The 19,284-nt window shown below is 47.3% G+C and overlaps 1 protein-coding gene across 5 annotated transcripts in view; it reads left to right on the top strand.

Annotated features, from left to right (window-relative positions):
• Positions 1 to 19,284, top strand: part of asap2a (ArfGAP with SH3 domain, ankyrin repeat and PH domain 2a) — a 55,523-nt gene that overhangs the window by 18,553 nt on the left and 17,686 nt on the right. For 2 of the 5 annotated variants that reach the window (XM_048227724.1, XM_048227720.1), the window contains exons 3-14: positions 5,375 to 5,520; positions 6,308 to 6,382; positions 10,281 to 10,330; positions 10,843 to 10,869; positions 12,254 to 12,383; positions 13,040 to 13,125; positions 13,233 to 13,308; positions 14,234 to 14,320; positions 15,016 to 15,024; positions 15,811 to 15,914; positions 16,239 to 16,308; positions 17,928 to 18,015. In XM_048227724.1, the coding sequence (XP_048083681.1) occupies positions 5,375 to 5,520; positions 6,308 to 6,382; positions 10,281 to 10,330; positions 10,843 to 10,869; positions 12,254 to 12,383; positions 13,040 to 13,125; positions 13,233 to 13,308; positions 14,234 to 14,320; positions 15,016 to 15,024; positions 15,811 to 15,914; positions 16,239 to 16,308; positions 17,928 to 18,015 (948 nt within the window). The remainder of the gene's footprint in view (positions 1 to 5,374; positions 5,521 to 6,307; positions 6,383 to 10,280; positions 10,331 to 10,842; positions 10,870 to 12,253; positions 12,384 to 13,039; positions 13,126 to 13,232; positions 13,309 to 14,233; positions 14,321 to 15,015; positions 15,025 to 15,810; positions 15,915 to 16,238; positions 16,309 to 17,927; positions 18,016 to 19,284) is intronic. The other 3 variants (XM_048227723.1, XM_048227721.1, XM_048227725.1) reach the window with 3 other exon arrangements.

Genomic DNA, 19,284 nt, shown 5'->3' with positions numbered 1-19,284 from the left:
GACTTTGCTCCTGTATGAGATGCATCCTCAGGGCTTCACATTAGACTTGCTTGGGTTTTGCTATGAGAGCTGAAACCCTATCCCCCTCCCCTTTCCCATCCCCGTCCCTGTTAGCCGCTCTGTGTCCTAGTTATCTAACAGAGGTTATCCATTCTCATTCCATTCCATTTTTCTCTTTTTTTTTTTTTTTTTCTGCTCTGACTTTTTTTTATTCCCTCGTTCTGCTCCTTCACTGCAAAGTCAGACCGATCAGCATCTGACTCCGACACGTCAAACCCGTTGCGCTCGGCGTGATCCTGCCAGCCGGCAGCTCCCGTCCATCAAAGCGATGCGTGATCCGTGATAGAAATACGAATCCACCCCGCGCGCAAGGAGGACGTGGTGGAGCGTGGAGAGCCTGGACCCGGATGATGGAGCGCTGACAGAACCAGGGCGGCCCATCCAAACCGTGTTAACCTCCGCCCAGAGCCACTGACCGTCACGGGCCTGCGAGTCTCGCTGCATCCACCCAGACTCCCGTAGCCACAAGCAGTATTATTTTTCTGTAGAGAATTGAAATTCCGTACTTTTATGGTTTTAGCAAAGGAAAAAAAACTCACTCTGGGGTTGTGGTAAAATACTATTTTTAGTTACATATTTGAACACGTTTTATTTGATCTTTTAGGGGAAAGGGGTATCAAAGCAGAATTTTGTCAGCCTGAAGGCATCAAGCCTATATTTGTCTGTATATAGATGTGTGTATGTGTGTGTGTGTGTACAGTATATACACAAACGGAGAGGTTACCCAGAGATAGAACTGGCTTCCACATGTATATGTGAAAGTAAAGAGTATAGAAGTCAATTCTATACTCTGGTGAAGGCCAGTTCTATCTCTGGGAAACCCAGGAAACAGGGGGCTCTATCTGGTTGCTATCTGTTAATGAAACAGAGATGAGGCCGTGGAACCAGCAACACCCAAACAAGCAGCTGGGGCCTGTCCTCAGATAATCTAGCCAGCCAAGGTCGTGTGTGTGTGCGTGTGTGTGTGTCTGTGCGTGTGCGTGTGTGTGTGTGTGTCTGTGTCTGTGTCTGTGCATTCCCCCTTCACAATGCTGAACCAGTGTTTGTACTGTAATCTCTGAGTCATGCTTGTCAGTGAGACAGTCAGGAACTCTGAGGAAGAGAGTGATAAAGAGAAAGAAGAAAAGCCTGTGGAAAGACTGCATTGCCTCGTTCCTCGGAAAAGACAAACTAACAATGTTAGTGCTCAGTTTCTGCAAACAAGGGCCCAGGCTGAGGTTTGGGCTGCGTTGAGTGAGTGAGTTACTATCTCATGCCTGGGCAGGAAATAGTCATCGCTGGAGTCCGTATCAGAATGTGACGCTTGGTGGATCCCCACGGACTTCGAGCTGACGGGGGGAAAAAGCAACGAGAAGTCTGTTTGATGCCTAAACAAGCACCGAGTTGAACCATGACACGACCTCCACAGGATCCCAGAGACTATTGTCACAACATTCAGTTTCACTCAGCAGGAAAGCCTCATGGAAATACAAGAGGGAGCCTATATAGGAGGATTAGGAATATATTTTGTCAGCTAAATGAGCCTTACAGTTTCACAGGGAGAGCTACAAGTTCTGCACAGCAACTCCCCTAGGGTCTTTCATATAAGAGTCACCTAGATGGTCTTGTTCTTGTGGTTTCCCCCTCTAGCAGACAGTCTGCTGACTCAGTGTGCTGTTGGGTTTGCGGTGGGTTGTTATGGGGGAGTACCAGCGCACCACCTGGGAGAAGTTTTGGTGAGCTTTTATCTTGAGGTTTATCGTCCTCCCAAAGTGCTTTTAAGATGTTGCTTCTTTCTGTGGTTTGCAGTGGAGGGTGCCAATCTCGGCTCGATAATGACATCCAATGAGTCAGCCCTGAACGGCAGGTGTGAGTGTATGTGCGCGTGTGTGTGTGTGTCAGCGGGAAAAGAATGTTCATGCTTTTTTCCCTCTCTTTGCCTCACTCACTTCTCTTCGCTTGCCAGTCATCTCCACAGTCACCTGCCAGTGCCAGTCATCTCCACAGGTGAGTGGAACCCACCTGGCACAGTCTAATGGGCCAGCGGCCTGTGGGGGTTTGCCAGCTCACCTTGCCTGGCTTTCAGTGCCACTGTTGCCCTTCACTGGACTGGACTGGATGGATTGATGAATGAGTCGATCTGACCGGCTAATTTTTGCTCAAGGTCTGAAATCTTCTCCCTCTTCTTAACCTCCTGGCTCAGATGGGACGTATTTCTCCATGTAACGATTCCAGTGGGTGGATGGTGGTTCTTGGAGCCCTGGTTGGAGGGGAGAATGTTCTTGTTCTCTCCTGGAGTTGCGTTTAGTTTCTGTCAATTTATTTATTGGGGTGAGATATCCCGCTTGAGTGTTGACTCATCACTTGACCGGCCATCTGCTCCTCACTGTGCACTGTGGCAGGGAGGCTGTGTCGCGTCTGCCAGGAAAGCTGTTCACTTCTGCTCTCAAAACCACCAGCAGAAATATGATCAACCACACAATACATTACCATAAGGGTGCACTCATGGGTTTTTAGCAATAGTCACGTTTACATTTTTGAATGAATGTTATCGTGACAAAGCGTTCTGTTTATTAAGAAGAATTGACTCTGGAGGAGCAGTGGTACTTGTACTGACAAATGTCTGCATTTATTACATATGAAAGGGCATTTGCATTCATTTACATAGACGTTGGTGCCAAAATGGCCTCTAGTGTAAATGTTTCTCTGCAAGTGTGCTGATGCGCATCATGGCTCTGTATGCCTCTAGTTACTTGGCTCTAGTCAGCTGATCAGGGCTGACTTAGTCACTGAAAAGACTTGATGAAACTTGTCAGACATACTCAGACACACACACACACACACACACACACACACACACACACACACACTCAAAACTGTAATTTGCTCCTTTGGCTGTACCTCATGTTATGATCACATGACTGTAGTGTGTTTAACCTAGGAAACTAGGATCCTGTCTACCCCTAACCCCCCCCCCAAGCCTGATATACTTGAAATTACTGCATACTGCATATCAATGTAAATATACAGGTCACACAAGCACAAGTTTAAACTTCATGTAACTGTTAAGACTATATAAATATACAACACAACTACCTCTATTTTTTTTATATATATATGTCCTATATTTCTATTTTGATACATACATGTTCTATATTTCAGTCTTGCACTTTAATTTAATGTTTATTGTCTATGGCTATGTCTATAGTATGTCTATGTCTGTATTTAAAGCATGTCTATGTCTGCATGGGAAAGTAAGAAACTAAATTTCAATTCTTTGTATGACCAGTGCATGTAAAGAAATTGACAATAAAAGCCGACTTGACTTGACTTGACTTTAGAAACTCCAGTACAGTACCACAGTCCTACTGCTTTCCTGTCTCATTGTACCCTTGACTGCATCCCTAAGACAAAGGACTGGATACAGTTCCACCCCTGCCCAAAAACTGCCCTTAAAAAAGACTCTCATCTATTATTCATTATGCTAGATTGATTTTTTGCTCTCTCCATTGTGATTGCGTGCACCGGGACGGTATTGCGTGACTCCGCTGTCTCTCTCTCTCTCTCTCTCTCTCCCCCTCTGTTGCTCTCCTCTATGGCGTGCTTTTGGAGTGGTCTGTTCTGAAAGCAGCCCTGGCAGAGTGGCATCTCTCCATGCGGCGGCTGGCCAGCGGGCATCAGATGCGCTCAGGTGCGGACGGCAAATGAGCCGTTGGGGCTGTGGGGCGGCAGGATGGAGTGCTGTCACACGCCGCCTCACCTTACCTTTTCCTGCTAAATGGCCACACTGGCGTTTGCCAAGTGCTTTTCTTGTGTCCTTCAGTGACCTGAGTTGTGTATGTGTGTGTGTGTGTGTGTATACTTGGGCAATGTTTGTGTGTGTGTGTAAACTTGTGCATATGCGTGTGTTTGTGTGCGTGTGTACATTTGTGTATGCATGTGTGTGTGTGTATACTTGGGCAATGTTTGTGTGTGTGTGTGTGTGTGTACACTTGTGCATATGCGTGTGTTTGTGTGTGTGTGTGTGTACATTTGTGTATGCATGTGAGTGTGTGTGTGTACACTTGGGCATATGTGTGTCTGTGTGTGTACACTTGGGCAATGTTTGTGTGTGTGTGTGTGTGTGTGTGTGTGTGTGTGTGTGTGTGTGTGTGTGTGTGTGTGTGTGTGTGTGTGCACTTTTTGTTTTGTTTTGTGTACACACTGTTTGTGTGCATGTGTGTGTGTGTGTGTGTGTGTGTGTGTGTGTGTGTGCACTTTTTGTTTTGTTTTGTGTACACACTGTTTGTGTGCATGTGTACATTTGTGTATGCATGTGTGTGTGTGTGTGTACACTTGGGCATATGCGTGTGTGTGTGTGTGTGTGTGTGTGTGTGTGTACACTTGTGCATAAGCGTGTGTTTGTGTGTGTGTGTACACTTGTGCATATGCGTGTGTGTGTGTGTGTGTACATTTGTGCATATGCATGTGTTTGTGTGTGAGCGTGTGCGTGTTTGTGTGTGCGCATGCATATGGGTGCATGTGTGCATGCGTGTGTGTTTGAGTGTACACGTGTGTGTGTGCGTGCGTGTGGGTTTGTGTGTCTGTGTGTGTGTGTGTGTGCACCAACATGAGTTAGGCCTTCACTGACTCCCATCTCTTGGAGTGCTCCCGTCATGATTAAACTCCAGTGTCTGAAGTGGGATTGGGGAAAGATTGGGAAAGCTGTCGTAAACACGGGCCGGAAGACTTGCTTCCATCAGCCTGCAGCTGCAGCGAACACACATTGATCTTGTCTGTGTGTGCGCGAAACAAAAGCCACAGCAGACGGGAAATTAACGAGTTCTTAGAAAAACACAGTTTGCTTGCTCTTCGTTCCCCATTCGGACAGCGCGCGATTGGTCACTGACCAACGTAAGTGATCTCTGCCTCAACGGAACAACAATGAACAGGAAGTGAGCCAGCAGTCCGGGGCGTATAGGGGGTAAGGAACAGGTTTTTGTGCTGCTGGGAGATCTGTCAGTTCCCATGTGCACCCTGCCAAGTCATTCTGTTTGCCTTTTGGGTTTACACTAGGTTTCAATGCCAATGTTCAAATTGGCCATTCAAATGACCAAATTTGGGAATGTCTCTGATTTGGTCACTGTGCCCTACTGTGTGGATACTGAACGTGTTTGTCTTCTCTTTGTTCAGTCACCATGGCGACACCCAAAATGACGCAGGGACTGTTTAGAAAGATCCTTGTGAATCTGAGATGCATACATGCCTTAAATACATGTCTTTTTAAATACATGCCTTTCTGGCTGTTTGGTTCTGGGAGGTGTGTATTAATGTGTTTTTTTGCGTTGTGTTCTAGCTCACGTGGAGAATGAGGAGCAGTACACCCAGGCGCTGGAGAAGTTTGGGGAGAACTGTGTGTACAGAGACGACCCCGACCTGGGTTCCGCGTTCCTCAAGTTTTCTGTCTTCACCAAAGAACTCACAGCCCTTTTCAAGAACTTGGTGAGAAGACTCTATTTGTGTTAATAATGTCACAGTGTTTATAAATGACTTTTGTTTAATCTCATAGGGATTTGGTAAGGTGTGTGTGTGTGTGTGTGTGTGTGTGTGTGTCTGTGTGTGAGTGTGTCTTCTGCTTTGGAGAACAGAAGGCGTTAGCACGCGTGGGAGACATGGCTTACTAGCGCTGCTCCAGATGTTGAGCTTTTGTCGGTCTCCCCGCTCCAGTGCTATGCTTCACGGTTCCTCTTCCTCCGATTCTAAGCTGAACTCTTTCCTCCCGTATTTAAACAGGGAGGGGGTGTGAGAGCGAGAGAGCACCACAATTCCCAGCAGATGAGCTGTAGGCAAGCCACCTCTTAGCTCTCTATCGAGGCCGTCCCCCTAGGCTCCAAACACAGCATGGAAAAGAGTCCCTTAGGGTGATGCAGTTGCCATAGCAATGCACAACGGTGCAACTGGGACAGCAGTTTTCTTCCCAGTCCAATTTACTCCTGTTCAAAGAGTGTGAACAGGGGCTTGCACATTTCTTGTCTGAGCGCAGCTGTTTTTCATTGCCAGTTAAAATTTCAATGAAGAGGTGATGATTAGTCTCATCATGTTTATGCATGATTCTGTGTCTATTTTTAGAGTTTAATTGACTATTTATGTCAATAAATAAGCAATTACCTGCTGGGATTCCCACATGGCTGCCCTTATCATTTTGTGTATTGTGAATTGAGGATTACAGAGGTGGGGGAAAAAAACAAATGTGCTGAATAGAAAATGAATTTCTTCTTGGGTGTTTTAGTTTCAGAACATGAACAATATCATCACCTTCCCACTGGACAGCCTGCTGAAGGGGGACCTGAAAGGAGTGAAGGGGGTGAGTGACTGTTTCCAGCATCTACACCCCTAACCAGACGAGGGGATGAACTCTGCACTCAGGTGTTCACGTCAGTGTGTCTTAACAGTGCCGCTAGATTAAGAGCTAGAACAGCTAGGACCCATAAGCATGCCCGCTTGTCTGAGGTGTACCTAAAGACTGTCTTGTCTCATTACTGTGTACACACACACACACACACACACACACACACACACACACACCTGACCTTCCAACCCCACCACCAGTGTTTCCCTCCCGGTGGTGTCACGTGTCCTCGTTAGGCTGACCGGGTCCATGATGTGATTTAAGCCCTAATGAGGCCTTTTCCCTTCGCTGTCTCCTCCGTCGCCCTGGAGACCAATCTCTCTCTCTCTCTCTCTCTCTCTCTCTCTCTCTCTCTCTCTCTCTCTCTCTCTCTCTCTCTCTCTCTCTCTCTCTCTCTCTCTCTCTCTCTCTCTCTCTCTCTCTCTCTCTCTCTCTCTCTCTCTCTCTCTCTCTCTCTCTCTGTTTGGTCTTTCATTCTGATCTCAGTGAGGGGTCATCTGTGAACAGACTGCTGAATCAGTTCCAGCTCAGTGGTTCATTCACACCGTGTGAGATTCCTGATGTGTGTCCTATAGGGAGTCTCGTCGTGCCGTGGACTTTTTAGATGGGCAACTGGGCCATCTCCATCTCCATCTCCCTCTCCATCTCCCTCTCCCTCTCCCTCTCTCTCCCTCTCCCTCTCCCTCTCTCTCTTCTTCCCCCCATTCCCTCTGTCCGGTGTACCAATCAGTCTCCCTGCCCTCAGCTTGGCCCTAGGCACTGGGCACAGCCTAACTAACACTCGTCAAATTACAGTGGTGATACGGTCTCGAGGGAGCCAAGACCTGTCTGAGAGAAATTACAGGAAAAAAAGACAATAGAGAGAAGAGAGAGAAAGACACAGGTGTGGGTGCTAGTACTGCTGCTGCTGCCAATAGACCTTTGGGACTGGTAGCATAACGTTGTAGCAACACCAAGATGGTGGGGTTTTATTCTGATTAAATGTAGGTTGTCCAATATTCTAAATGGGTAAATTAATACACTGAAATGGACGGTAGTGTAATTGCTGGCTCAGATCCACCCAGCACATGGAAACACCTTTTCCTATCAGTCACTAATGCTGCCGAGCGTTTTGTCTGGCCCTGTGTGGGCTGGTGAAGAGAAGCTTGTTTGTCTGCAGACATCGTGTTAATATTCTCAGGTCGTCTGCAGTCGTGCTGAGATCTTTATTTTTCCGGGGCCAACTCGACGGGGGGCCCGACAGGGCACTAATGGCTGCCGCTAGATTGCGGGTCTCGCCCAAATTGCTTAAGTGAGGAGGACGTATTTCACGCTTCACTCCCTCGGCCGGCACGCACCGGCTGTTTGGGAGCGGGGAAGTCCCCCCCGAAACGCTTTTAGACGCGCTGCAAATCGAGTGTCCTCACGCTCCAGGTCTCATGATGGTTCTCTGGCCTGTCCTCTGGGACGCACCGTTCTCCCACTGCCTCGCTGGTGGATGAGCCTTTGTTTAGTACATATAGAGTGCTGCCAGGAGGCTTTTAAAGAAGTGGATGAACAGCTTAATGTGTGCTGGTGTGCAGCTTCTCTAACCATGCATAAATGATTTACAGTTCAGATTTAATGGGAGTTGTTTGGAATCTCATCATTTCAAACTTGATTTTATGAACTCTTTTCAGCTGTGGCAGGTGTGTGTGCATGTGTGCATGAATGCATGAGCGTGCGTGTGTGTGTGTGTGTGTGTGTGTGTGTGTTTGAGGTTATGGACACCCAGTTAAGCTCCATGTTGAAGCTCAGTGGTTTGTAACTCCATGGCCAGCTAGTGGGTCTGTGTGTGAGATCCCACAGAGAACAGGTGGAACCAGAGTGGAACCACTCCCACACCCTCAACTCAACAGAGCTCATATGCTCATTTAGAGCTGGCCCAGCTCAGCGACTCCTAGGTGGGAAAACCAACATCACACTGTAGCCTCCACAGTTGTGTGTGTGTGTGTGTGTGTGTGTGTGTGTGTGTGTGTGACATGTTCGTCATTGCAGCTCTCTGCTAGGGTAAGCAGATTAACAGTGCGAGGGGTGAATGTTAGCCAAGCGCGCCGTAAGTGCTGGTGAGTGACTCCAAGAGCAACACTTTTAATGCATGAGCTCACCGTCTCAGTGCTGCTCCCTCAGGGGCTCCTAACAGCACATTTCATCAGCGAGAGGGAGAGAGAGCGAGAGAGAGAGAGAGAGAGAGAAGGGTGTGGGACTCTAGCTACTGCAGTCTAGCTTCTCTTTCCATCCCTCCTTCTCTTCTCTTTCTCTCTCTATGGCTTTCTTTACCTCTCCCTCTCTTTTGCTCCATCTCTCTTTCTGTCTCACCAAGTCTGCTCTCTATCCCCTCATCCTCTCCTCCTCTGGACTGCTCCAGTAACTCCTCCTTCACAATAGCATCTTCTCTCCTCCTCTTCCACTTTCTCTTCTCATCTCGCTCTCTCTGTCCTCCTTTGCCCCTTGTCCTCCTCTCCTTCCAGTCTTTGGCGTGGGCAGTGCTGCTGGTTGGAGGCCTCAGTAGTGGGCGTGGCTGGCTTTGTCCGGTCCACCCGTGTCAGCCGCTGCTGACCCAAGGGGAAGAGAACAGCTGCATGTGCAGAACACGGCCGCAGTTTTATTTTTAGCACTTTGCTTCTCCACCTCGCGCCTCTTACTTTTCACTTTTCCCTCTCCGTGCTCCTTTCACTCACTCTCTTTCTTTCTTTCTTTCTTTCTTTCTTTCTTTCTTTCTTTCTTTCTTTTTGTTCTCTTTCTCCTTTTCTCCCTCTCTGGAGTGCCGAGGCTTTTGGAAGAAGCAGAAGCAGCAGCAGCAGTATGCTCGAGTGGGTCTCCTGAACCGCAGCCGCATGAAAAGACTATAATGGCCCTCCACCGTTCTGGTGATTGCATGAAGGTCACAAGAGGGCATCAGCCGGCGCTGATTGTCTCAGCAGGCTTTTGGACAGCACCCAAAGGCCCCTCTGGGGATGTTGATGATGGCGGCTCCCTCACGCCAGACCTGCACAAACATAATAAACTGTTGTGGTGAAGCGACTCGGGGCTCCAGGGGCCAGCGCTATATTAAGCCCTGACTCAGGGGTTTGGGAAGTTCTGTTGTACTTACTTCGGGGAGTAGGGCAACGGATCTGGGTCAGTTTCCAGGAGCTGTCTGAAACTTTTGTAGCTGTCTGTAAAACAAGAAAAGAAGGAAAAAAAGTCTTTAAAGTTCGTTTTTAAGCTTGTTGTGACAAAAGGTTGTTTACAGACGGGCATGTTTATGTTTGGTTGTTGCGCCTGGCGAGTGGGCAGTTGGCAGCTGTGGTGTTTACTATCAGACACGGGCAATTTCACCCGTGTGGCATGGCTCTTGTCGCACTCATTATGGTGGGATTATAGGCGTTGAGGCAATTTGTCTTGCTGTCCGACCCGCCAGGAAATCAATAAAACTAGAGCGCCGTCGATCAGGTCTTTAGTGGCTCTGCAGCTGGAAGACCACTCCGAAACAAAACACATAAACAGTCACAAACCACAGAACCACCTGCCTCCATTACCCACCCACACACAAACACTCACGCTGTGACACACACCCTGCATCCAACATCATGGAGGCGATGAGTGAATGAGCTAGCAGTCTGCCACCCTTCTCCCAGAGAAGCAGATGTTTTAGAGTATCTGACACTGTATTTGCTAGTGCATTTCTGTGATGATCGAATCTGTCGTCATCTGTTTATAAGGTGTTAATAGATAAGTTTCTGCATTTTTTGTCGATTTGTTTTCCATAAAGGAGTTGATCTTAAGGCTGATATGATCCGTGATCTGTTCATGATCTCTTCATTTTCTCTCCTTTTTTCTCCTGCGCTTTCAGGACCTGAAGAAGCCTTTTGATAAAGCCTGGAAGGACTACGAGACCAAAGTGTAAGTTATGTTCTCTCTTCACCAGATAAATGTCTGACTTGTATGATCAATCACCTTAATCTGGGCCTGAAGATATGGAATGTTCCGGTAGCATTTTTCTTCTGTATTTTTATGTCTTTTTCCCCAACATCCCTCAGCTTCCTGGTCCATTGTTATCTTAGTAAACTTCAGTAAAAGGATTGACTGCCATACAACATTCATCTGTTTCATCAGTTCATCTAAGATTAGTAGTTAAGACGAGCAGTTAACTCTTTCAAGCAGTGATTTATTGTGAACCCAGTTTACCTCAACTCATGTAGTGTAGAGTGTAGATCAGTTTGTCTGATGGCTTTCTGGGCTTTGTAGTCCTTCATTCCATTTGAGTGACCTGTGATCCTTGTGTCACTTGTGTCGTCAGTGTATCTATCTACCCTTATCCCCCACACCAACCCTACAGACCACACCCCCTGTTTACCTTTTGATTTTGCATGCCACAATGTTTGTAATTTTATAGCACTCTTATGTTTTACAAGCTGCAAAGGACATTCTTTACTGAAAGGGTAATGCATTTTCTTATCCAGTTTGATGGGGCTCACATTGAATGTATGCAAATACGACAAGAGCAAAGCAAAGATGCTCCAAGCAAATAGATGCTTTGCAAAAAGAACATTTTCCACCCATTTTGTTTGCTGGCTCCATTTAAGGCGTTTTTTTTGTCTTTCTTGTAAACATCCCGTTCTCCTTGGCTGTCTCTGATCACTGTTCCATGCTGATCTTGGCTCTCTGTTGACGGGCGCGTTGCTGTTTCCCAGATGGAGGGAGGTGAAGCTCTGTTGCTGCCGCTGCACACAGCTACGGGCGTGGCTGAGTTTTTTTATTTTATTTTGTATTTATAAAAAAAAACGGTTTGCCAGTGTTCTGTCATGTCGTCATCGCAGCCCCCTTTAGTCCAGTTTGATCTGCGTCCCGGGCCGAACGGAACTTGGCTTGCAGCTAAGCACAATTTGTGCCGATTTCACTCTTAAGCACACTTAATGCTTTTGGGGCTGGGGATTACTGTGTGCAGATGTCCTCCTAATAGACACCAGGCCTCTCGGCCCCCGAACATGTCACTGTGCGCTTGCTGAATGAGAGAGTGAAAGGTAGATGACCGGACAAATGTGATTTGATGACCGTGAACATCAAAACCTGAACATGTACCTGTATGTAGCTGTTTCTCAGAATGGTATGTTTTCATGAACGTAGTTGTGTCTTATTGAAAAATGTATGTTACAACCGAGACTGAGTGCCGTGTTGTCATGACAACATACCATTCTGACTGACCATTGCTTGGTGCTCCTCGTCAGTCTCTTGCTTGTTTGTTTGTTTGTTTGTTTGTTTGTTTTTGTTTTCAGTGTCTCAGTCTTGCCCTCGATTTTTTTTTTTTTTTGCCTTGTTGTCTCTGGATCTGTGTCTTGGCGAAGAGAGGCAAGACAGAGATGCCAGAGTGGCTCAGGTTGACCTTGTTCTCCTAACAAGTGGCCCCTGTGACGGCTGCTGCTAAATGACCTGAACGAGGGCAGAGCTGACAGGGAAGGGTGGGGGCGGTGGAGGGGGGTGGGTGGATGTCCTGCATCCCAGTGGAAGGTATATGCTAGCTAGCATATGGACAAGAATGCCCTCTTGCATGAGTGGTAGCTTTCTATTTTTTGTTTTGTTTTGTTTAAGTGTGTTTATTTATATGCGGCTGCTAATTGGAGAATGAGTAAGCATACTGTATACACTGTATGTGTTAAGTGTGTCTTTATTGAGAGCATACATGTTTATATGGGATAAAGACAGGTCGTGACGAGTGTGTTAGTGTGTTTGGGTGTGGGGTACTTTTTGTGTGTCTGTGAGAATGTGTCTGTGCCCTTTGGCGTTTCTTTAACACCAGACATGTTTCCTCCTCCCCGCCACGCGCAGCACCAAGATCGAGAAGGAGAAGAAGGAGCACGCTCGGCAGCACGGCATGATCCGCACGGAGATCAGCGGCGCCGAGATCGCCGAGGAGATGGAGAAGGAGCGGCGCTTCTTCCAGCTCCAGATGTGTGAGGTGAGGGGTCACCTGCTTCTCAGCCAGGGGGGTCAGGATTTGGAGAGTTAGCTTCAGCCAGTTAGCATCCACCGTCCTCAAAGAGAAGTCCCTCAAGTGCTCACCTCCTCCCACATTTTTACAAACAATCACTGGTTAACACAAATGCTTGCTGTCTGGTGTGATTGGTGGAAATCCACAATGACCACATAATCTGTGGTCATCGATAATGTGCCACCTAATTACTGCCTAATGGGCTTGCTTGTGAAAATGAGTGTGGAAGTGAGCACATGTTGGATGCCATTTTTAAAGATGGTGGTGGCACCACAGAGTATACTTTTGGCTCAATTAGCTAACCTAGCATTGGTTATTATTATTGAAATGAATGGGGCTGGAACCCTCTCCAGTTCTATATAATACCTCCATGGTCTCAGCACTCACGCACCAATCTGAGTCATCTGTAGTAGATTTACCCTCCTCTAGCCCCTGATCAGCACACCCCATTCATTTCGGGAAGCTCCTCAGAGCATTTGTCCTTGGTTTGGACAACATTTATATAGATTGATATAGTGGGATTACACAGAACAGTACACATGTATAGATATTGTATCTGTTAGGGTAAAGTAAACTTGTGTTTGTTCATAATATTGATTTCAAATTTCTGCTCTCCCTTGTAGTATCTCCTCAAAGTGAATGAGATTAAAATCAAGAAAGGGGTGGACCTCCTTCAAAACCTCATCAAATACTTTCATGCACAGTGCAAGTAAGTTCTTGGATTTTAATCTAGCAACGCTGTCTGACCACTAATGAAATTGTCATCCTGGACAGAACATAATGTGTCATGAAGCTAATCACCCTTTGTGCACGCAGCTTCTTCCAAGATGGTCTGAAAGCAGTGGACAACCTGAAGCCCTCTATTGAGAAGCTAGCCACAGACCTGCACACCGTAAGTGGACTTAACTTGTTCCTTCAGTACCCTCTTTGTTCATTTGTCCACTAGTTTTAGGAATGAGTGTAAATACACATTTCATGAATCACATTTGATGTATGAGCTACATCCGCCCCCAACACCACCACCACCAAAAAAAATAAATAATAATAATAATAATAATAATAATAATTCTTATCATCAATATGAAATAAATAAAAGTTAATCAATCTCAGATGACATATATCCAGGGGGATATAATTTTACTGAGGTTAAATTGCCCCAAATTGTACAGTATGTTAAGGGTGGGTACAGGGATGTAGAGATGCTCCATTGGCACCCCCATCCTTGAGGATGGTGCACAAGGTGACCGCCTAGATTGCCTGTATCTAGAAACACCCCTGCAATCACCCAATTCATTGCCACTTCAGATTGATCTGCGTTCAGCAAATCTTTGTATCACACGGAGTGGAAAAGTCCTAGTTTTTCAAACTTTCAACTCTACTGGGATTTCATCTTGATCATCTGATTTTTTTTCACTACCCCACTTTAAATTTCCTTGACCTATTTCTCAAGGTTACTTTGCTTTTCCCTTACCAACAGTTTAGTTGCCAACATCTCTGGTTCTGGTTCAAAGGAAGTGTTGGAGTCTGTCCATCATTTCTAGGGGCTCTTTGCCGACTAAGTGCTTCAGCCTGATTCCTTAGGTGACTGACCACCATGTTCTTACCACTGGAGGAAGATCAAATGCAGCATGTTGGGGTTGGACCATGAGTCTCTTCGGTGGAGAGATGATGTTAAGGCATTCACCCCCCCTTCTCTCTTTTTCTTCTCTCTCTCTCTCTTTCTCTCTCTCTCTCTCTCTCTCTCTCTCTCTCTCTCTCTCTCTCTCTCTCTCTCTCTCTCTCTCTCTCTCTCTCTCTCTCTCTCTGCTCAAATGCAGATCAAACAGGCACAGGATGAGGAGCGCAAGCAGCTAACTCAGCTCAGAGACGTGCTCAAGTCTGCACTACAGGTGGACCAGAAAGAGGTAAGACGCATGCACACACCCACAGACACACACACACACACACACACAGACACACACTCACCTTTATCCTTGTCTTTGTGTTCTACATCACACACTCCCAAACATAGCTCATACAGACTGGGTCACATACACACACCCCTGTGAACACACACATGTTGCTCACCTCAGACCGCAGGGTTAGGCTCAGTCAGCTCCCCCGCTCAGCATCAGTGGAGTGTTGGGTGTCCTGCCTTTAGCGCCATCAATCCGCTTTGCAGCCTTTAAGCACCCTTTTTAAGGGATTGCTTGTTTTAATCACTGGACATGAAGCACCCCACCCTACCCCATGCCATCCACCCCTCCCACAACTTGTACAGGAGTCGGTGGCAGTCAGGAGACAGTGATTGCTTTTGATGTGCTGTGGTCTCTTTGAGGAGTGCCGCTTTGTTGGTTAATGTGAGTGCACTGTTGTCTGTTGATTCTAAGGAAATGGGGGGGTGTGACACTGTGTTATTTTTGTCTGTTTTGAGAGTGTGTTTGTATAATACACTGTGCATGTAGACGAGGCAGGATGTATATAAATGATTGGGTCGATATGTGTTTGTTTGTACACATGAGTGTGTGTGTGTGTGTGTGTGTGTGTGTAACCCTTTGAACTGTCTGAAGAATGCTTTCCTCTTTCCCCATTTAATGCTTCCGCCTCTTTGCCAACCAAGTCTAGGAGAGTAAGTCCACTTTCATCTACTATCGTTGTTGTGTCGCTATGCTTGCCCAACCTCCCCACCCCACCCAACAGACACTCACACACACACACTCACTCACACACACACACCATCCTTGTCAATCTGTGGCCTCCATAAACAAAAGCCACTCATCCATGAGACCTCAGAGGGGCGTAGCCTCAACCCATTTACTCCAGTGGAGCTGAGGAGCGGCGCGAGGCCAGTCTCTGGTTAGCTGGGCAGAAATGGAGTGTGGCCTTCCGTTACAAATCCCTTTGTGAATGCTGCCTCAGCCCGGCAGCTATAGTGGTCATGGAATTTGGCACAACACATTATCAAAGTGCACACTCATTCACTCCAGCCCAAATGAGACAGGAACGGACAACTGTTGCCCCCCCCCGCCCTCCTTGTCTGTAGTGCTTCTAGTAGAACATGTAGTAGTCTGAACACGTTCATGTGACCTTGTTTTCCGAGTGGCAGAGCAAGCCGGGAGCCGGCGTTCCCGGTTCTCCCAGTTTTTCCTGTTTGGTGCATGTGGTGATAGTGGGGCAGGATGTGACCCATGCAGGGCACTCCCACCTTTTCAAAAAGACCCAGAGAAAAAAAACAACAACAATTCCAGTTTCCATACAGGAAGTGACGTCCCTAATGTAGTGCATGTTTGTGTATGGTTTCATTTTTTTTGTATGTGTCCAGTGATTATGATTGCTGTACTAGTACAGTTTGTAAAATGCATTGCTGACGTGTGTGTGTGTGTGTGTGTGTGTGTGTGTGTGTGTGTGTGTGAAGGATTCCCAGGTGAGACAGAGCGCCACCTACAGTTTGCACCAGCCGCAGGGTAACAAGGAGCACGGCACAGAGAGGAGCGGGAACCTCTACAAGAAAAGTGACGGGTAAAGCTCTCTTTCACCCTCTTTCTTTTTCACACTCTCCACACACACACTCACACACACTTTCTCCATACACACACACACACACACCCTCTCTCTCACTCACTCCTCACTATCTCTCTCTCTCCCTCTCTCTCTCTCTCTCATTGACACACACAAACACACACACACCTACATGCACTTGCTGAATGGACTGTAAATCATGTGGAGCAGCCTTGTCCAGGTGTTGGTGCATAACTGACTTTAGCTGCGGGTGGGTGGGTGCTGCTGTCTGATTTGTGTGCGTGGCTGATGTGCTGAGTCATATTTTAATATCACACTTTTCAGCTTGAGGAAGGTGTGGCAGAAGAGGAAGTGCTCGGTGAAGAACGGCTACCTGACCATCTCACATGGCACGGTGAGCAGGACATCCACACACACAAACGCACACACACAGGCACATGCACTTACACGCACACACACACACACACACACGCAGGCACACACGCACGCACACACGCACATGCACACACACACACACACGCACATGCACATGCACAGACATGTGTATCATGAGTCATTTTGAGCTGTATGCTCTGTGGGGCTGATGAGGTAGTCACAGTCTACACACCGTGTCAAACACAAGTGCAGAAAGTCACCCCACTAGATCTACACACTGTCAGGCCAATGGATTGCTTCTCTCTGGCCGTAGCTGTGGCCTCTCTGCCACAGGTGATGAGGGGTGTTGTGGTGGGATTTGTTCCTCCGCGCGGTGATGCCCTGTGCTGTGTCAGCGTAAAGCTCCCTTGGCACCAGACGCCTCGCTCTGAACAGCGTGCATTAGAATGCAGGAGAGGGGCTCTGTGCCAGACTACATCCTCTTTTGCCTCAGAACATCTATTTAGTTGTGTGTGTGTGTGTGTGTGTGTGTGTGTGTGTGGTAGAGTAAGAACAAGAGTTAGAGAATGAGTAACTGTGTGTGTGTGTGAGAGAGAGTCTGATGTGTTGATAAAGGAGTGCAGGAGTTGTTCCTTGGTGAGATGGAGACAGGGCTCCCTACCAGCTCCTCATTATCCTACTCCCGTCTGCCTCCCTGCTTAGATTTTAACCTCTCACTTATTTTCCTCACTCACTCACTCACTCACGCACTCTCACTCACTCATCACTCACTCACTCACTCTCTCGCTCACCCACTCACTCACTCACTCATCTCTCAATCAATCCTCCTCACTCCTCATCTCCTCACTCACTCCTCACTCACTCACTCACTCACTCACTCACTCACTCACTCACTCACTCACTCACTCACTCACTCACTCACTCACTCAAGCTATTGATCCCCAACCCCCCTGTTGTCAGAACAAGCCCCATTTCCTTCCATTACAATCTGCACCATCTCTTTCTTTCTCTGTTTCTCTCTCCCCCCTCTCTCTCTTGCTTTCCCTCTCTCCCTGAATCTGTCTTTCTGTGTGTCCTGTTCTATTTGTATCTCAATTTCTACCTCTTGCTCTCAATCTCTCTCACACACACACACACATTCTCACTCTGCCCATCTTGCAACTGTCAGAACAAAGAAGAGAAAAGTGACGGAGCCTCATCCTTCCGATCCTTTCCTCTGTCTTTTGTAGTGCACAGAAAGGTGTCCTACTTTTCTACACTTACAGTTAGAGTTTGACAGACAGTGACTCATCCTGAGGGGCCCTCAGTGGAGGGTGATCGAGATCTGCATCTGACAAAAACACACAGGTTCTCCATGATGGAGCAGAGAAGCTCAACCCCGCTGGAGAGGAAGGAGCTTTATCTGGATGGGTCTGGGGGCAGCAGTAGTGGACTGGTTGATGAGCTGCACTGCTGTCATGTTGAGAGTCTGAATGAAGCTCTATATTTCACTGGACCAGCAGTTCATTTCTCTTGGCCTTGTTTTGGCTTTGATGGGGAGTTTTGTGCTTATCAGGCGGACGCATCTCTGCCTTTAATCACTGTGAAAGTCTGATGTCTGTGGTATTTCTTTGAATGTGTGCTGTTTTTGTCCTTCAGGCCAACCGACCGCCAGCCAAGCTCAACCTCCTGACCTGCCAGGTCAAGCACAACCCCGAGGAGAAGAAGAGCTTTGACCTCATCTCACGTACGTTGAGCTACCTCTGCCCACTCTCTCTCTGTCTACTTCAACCTTTTCTTTTTTCTTCATTTTCTTCTTGGACAATGCCCTTTTTTCTTTCCATTAACCAACAAATGGACTCCTTATCTTCTCTCTCTCTCTCTCTCTCTCTCTCTCTCTCTCTCTCTCTCTCTCTCTCTCTCTCTCTCTATATCTCTATGGTTTAATTCTCCCTCTCTCCCTCTCTCTCTATATCTCTCTCTCTCTCTCTCTCTCTCTCTCTCTCGTTCTCCCTCTCTTTCTCTCTCCCCCCCTCTCTCTCTCTCTCTCTCTCTCTCTCTCTCTCTCTCTCTCTCTCTCTCTCTCTCTCTCCTGCTCCTCCTCTCATCTCATGGGCTGGTCCTCTGAAGTAACGCATTTGCGAAATCTGATCAAACGATCTTGGCAAATTGAATCAGCCGAGGCTTTTTAAAGCACTCGCTAAATAACAGAGGGAATGCTGGTTAGGCCTCTAAGCTCCTGCATGGCACATACCAGAAGCCCCCACCTCACACCCCTCGCCCCCATGGGACCTGCCAGCCTGCTTGCGGTCATCTACCTCCAAGCACAGAGAGGCTGCTCTCTCTATCAGGGCCCCGGACAGGAAGAAAGAAAGAAAGGGATGGCACAAATTCCCTGCAGGCTTGCGTAAAGGGAAGCAATTGATTGAGAGGTTCCTCTCCGAGGTCGGTGGTGATGTACAGTGGCGTTATCTCCGGGGGGATGGCTTAAAGCCCTAGATGGATCGCATGAGTTCACTCCACACCCTATTTGCCTGGGGGATGATTTAATGCTAGCCCAGGAAATGACTGTGTTGTGCAGGATATGAAAAAAAAAATCATCCCACTATGTGTCTGGTTCTTTCATAGCTTTAGATCATCTGCTGGCAACCTCTGGGTCGCGCCAGACTTTTATCACTGTTTTTCACTTAGCCAGTGAAGCACTCACTCTCTCTCAATTCACCTCTCATACTCACACAGTTTGTCTGCCTCAATCCTATTCTCCCTCACTCTCTATCTGTCTGGCTCTCTCCTTTCTCCTTTTTTTATCTCTCTTTCACTTCCTTCTTTCTCTCTCTATCTTGCTGCATGTTTGTCTGGCTTCTCTCTCTGTCTCTCTCTCTCTCTCTCTCTCTCTCTCTCTCTCTAACAGGAAAATGCAACCTCCTCTTCCCAGGTTAAAGTTAGCCTGTAAAAGCTTAACAGTGCGCAGTGAGAGGAAGTGTGAAGTTACTCTCTCTCTCTCTCTCTCTCTCTT

The sequence above is a fragment of the Alosa alosa genome, chromosome 19 (genome assembly GCF_017589495.1).
Source record: "Alosa alosa isolate M-15738 ecotype Scorff River chromosome 19, AALO_Geno_1.1, whole genome shotgun sequence".
NCBI classification, from domain to species: Eukaryota; Metazoa; Chordata; class Actinopteri; order Clupeiformes; family Clupeidae; genus Alosa; species Alosa alosa.
The sequence above is the reverse complement of the archived record's forward strand: the minus strand, read 5'-3'. Positions and strand labels throughout refer to the sequence as shown.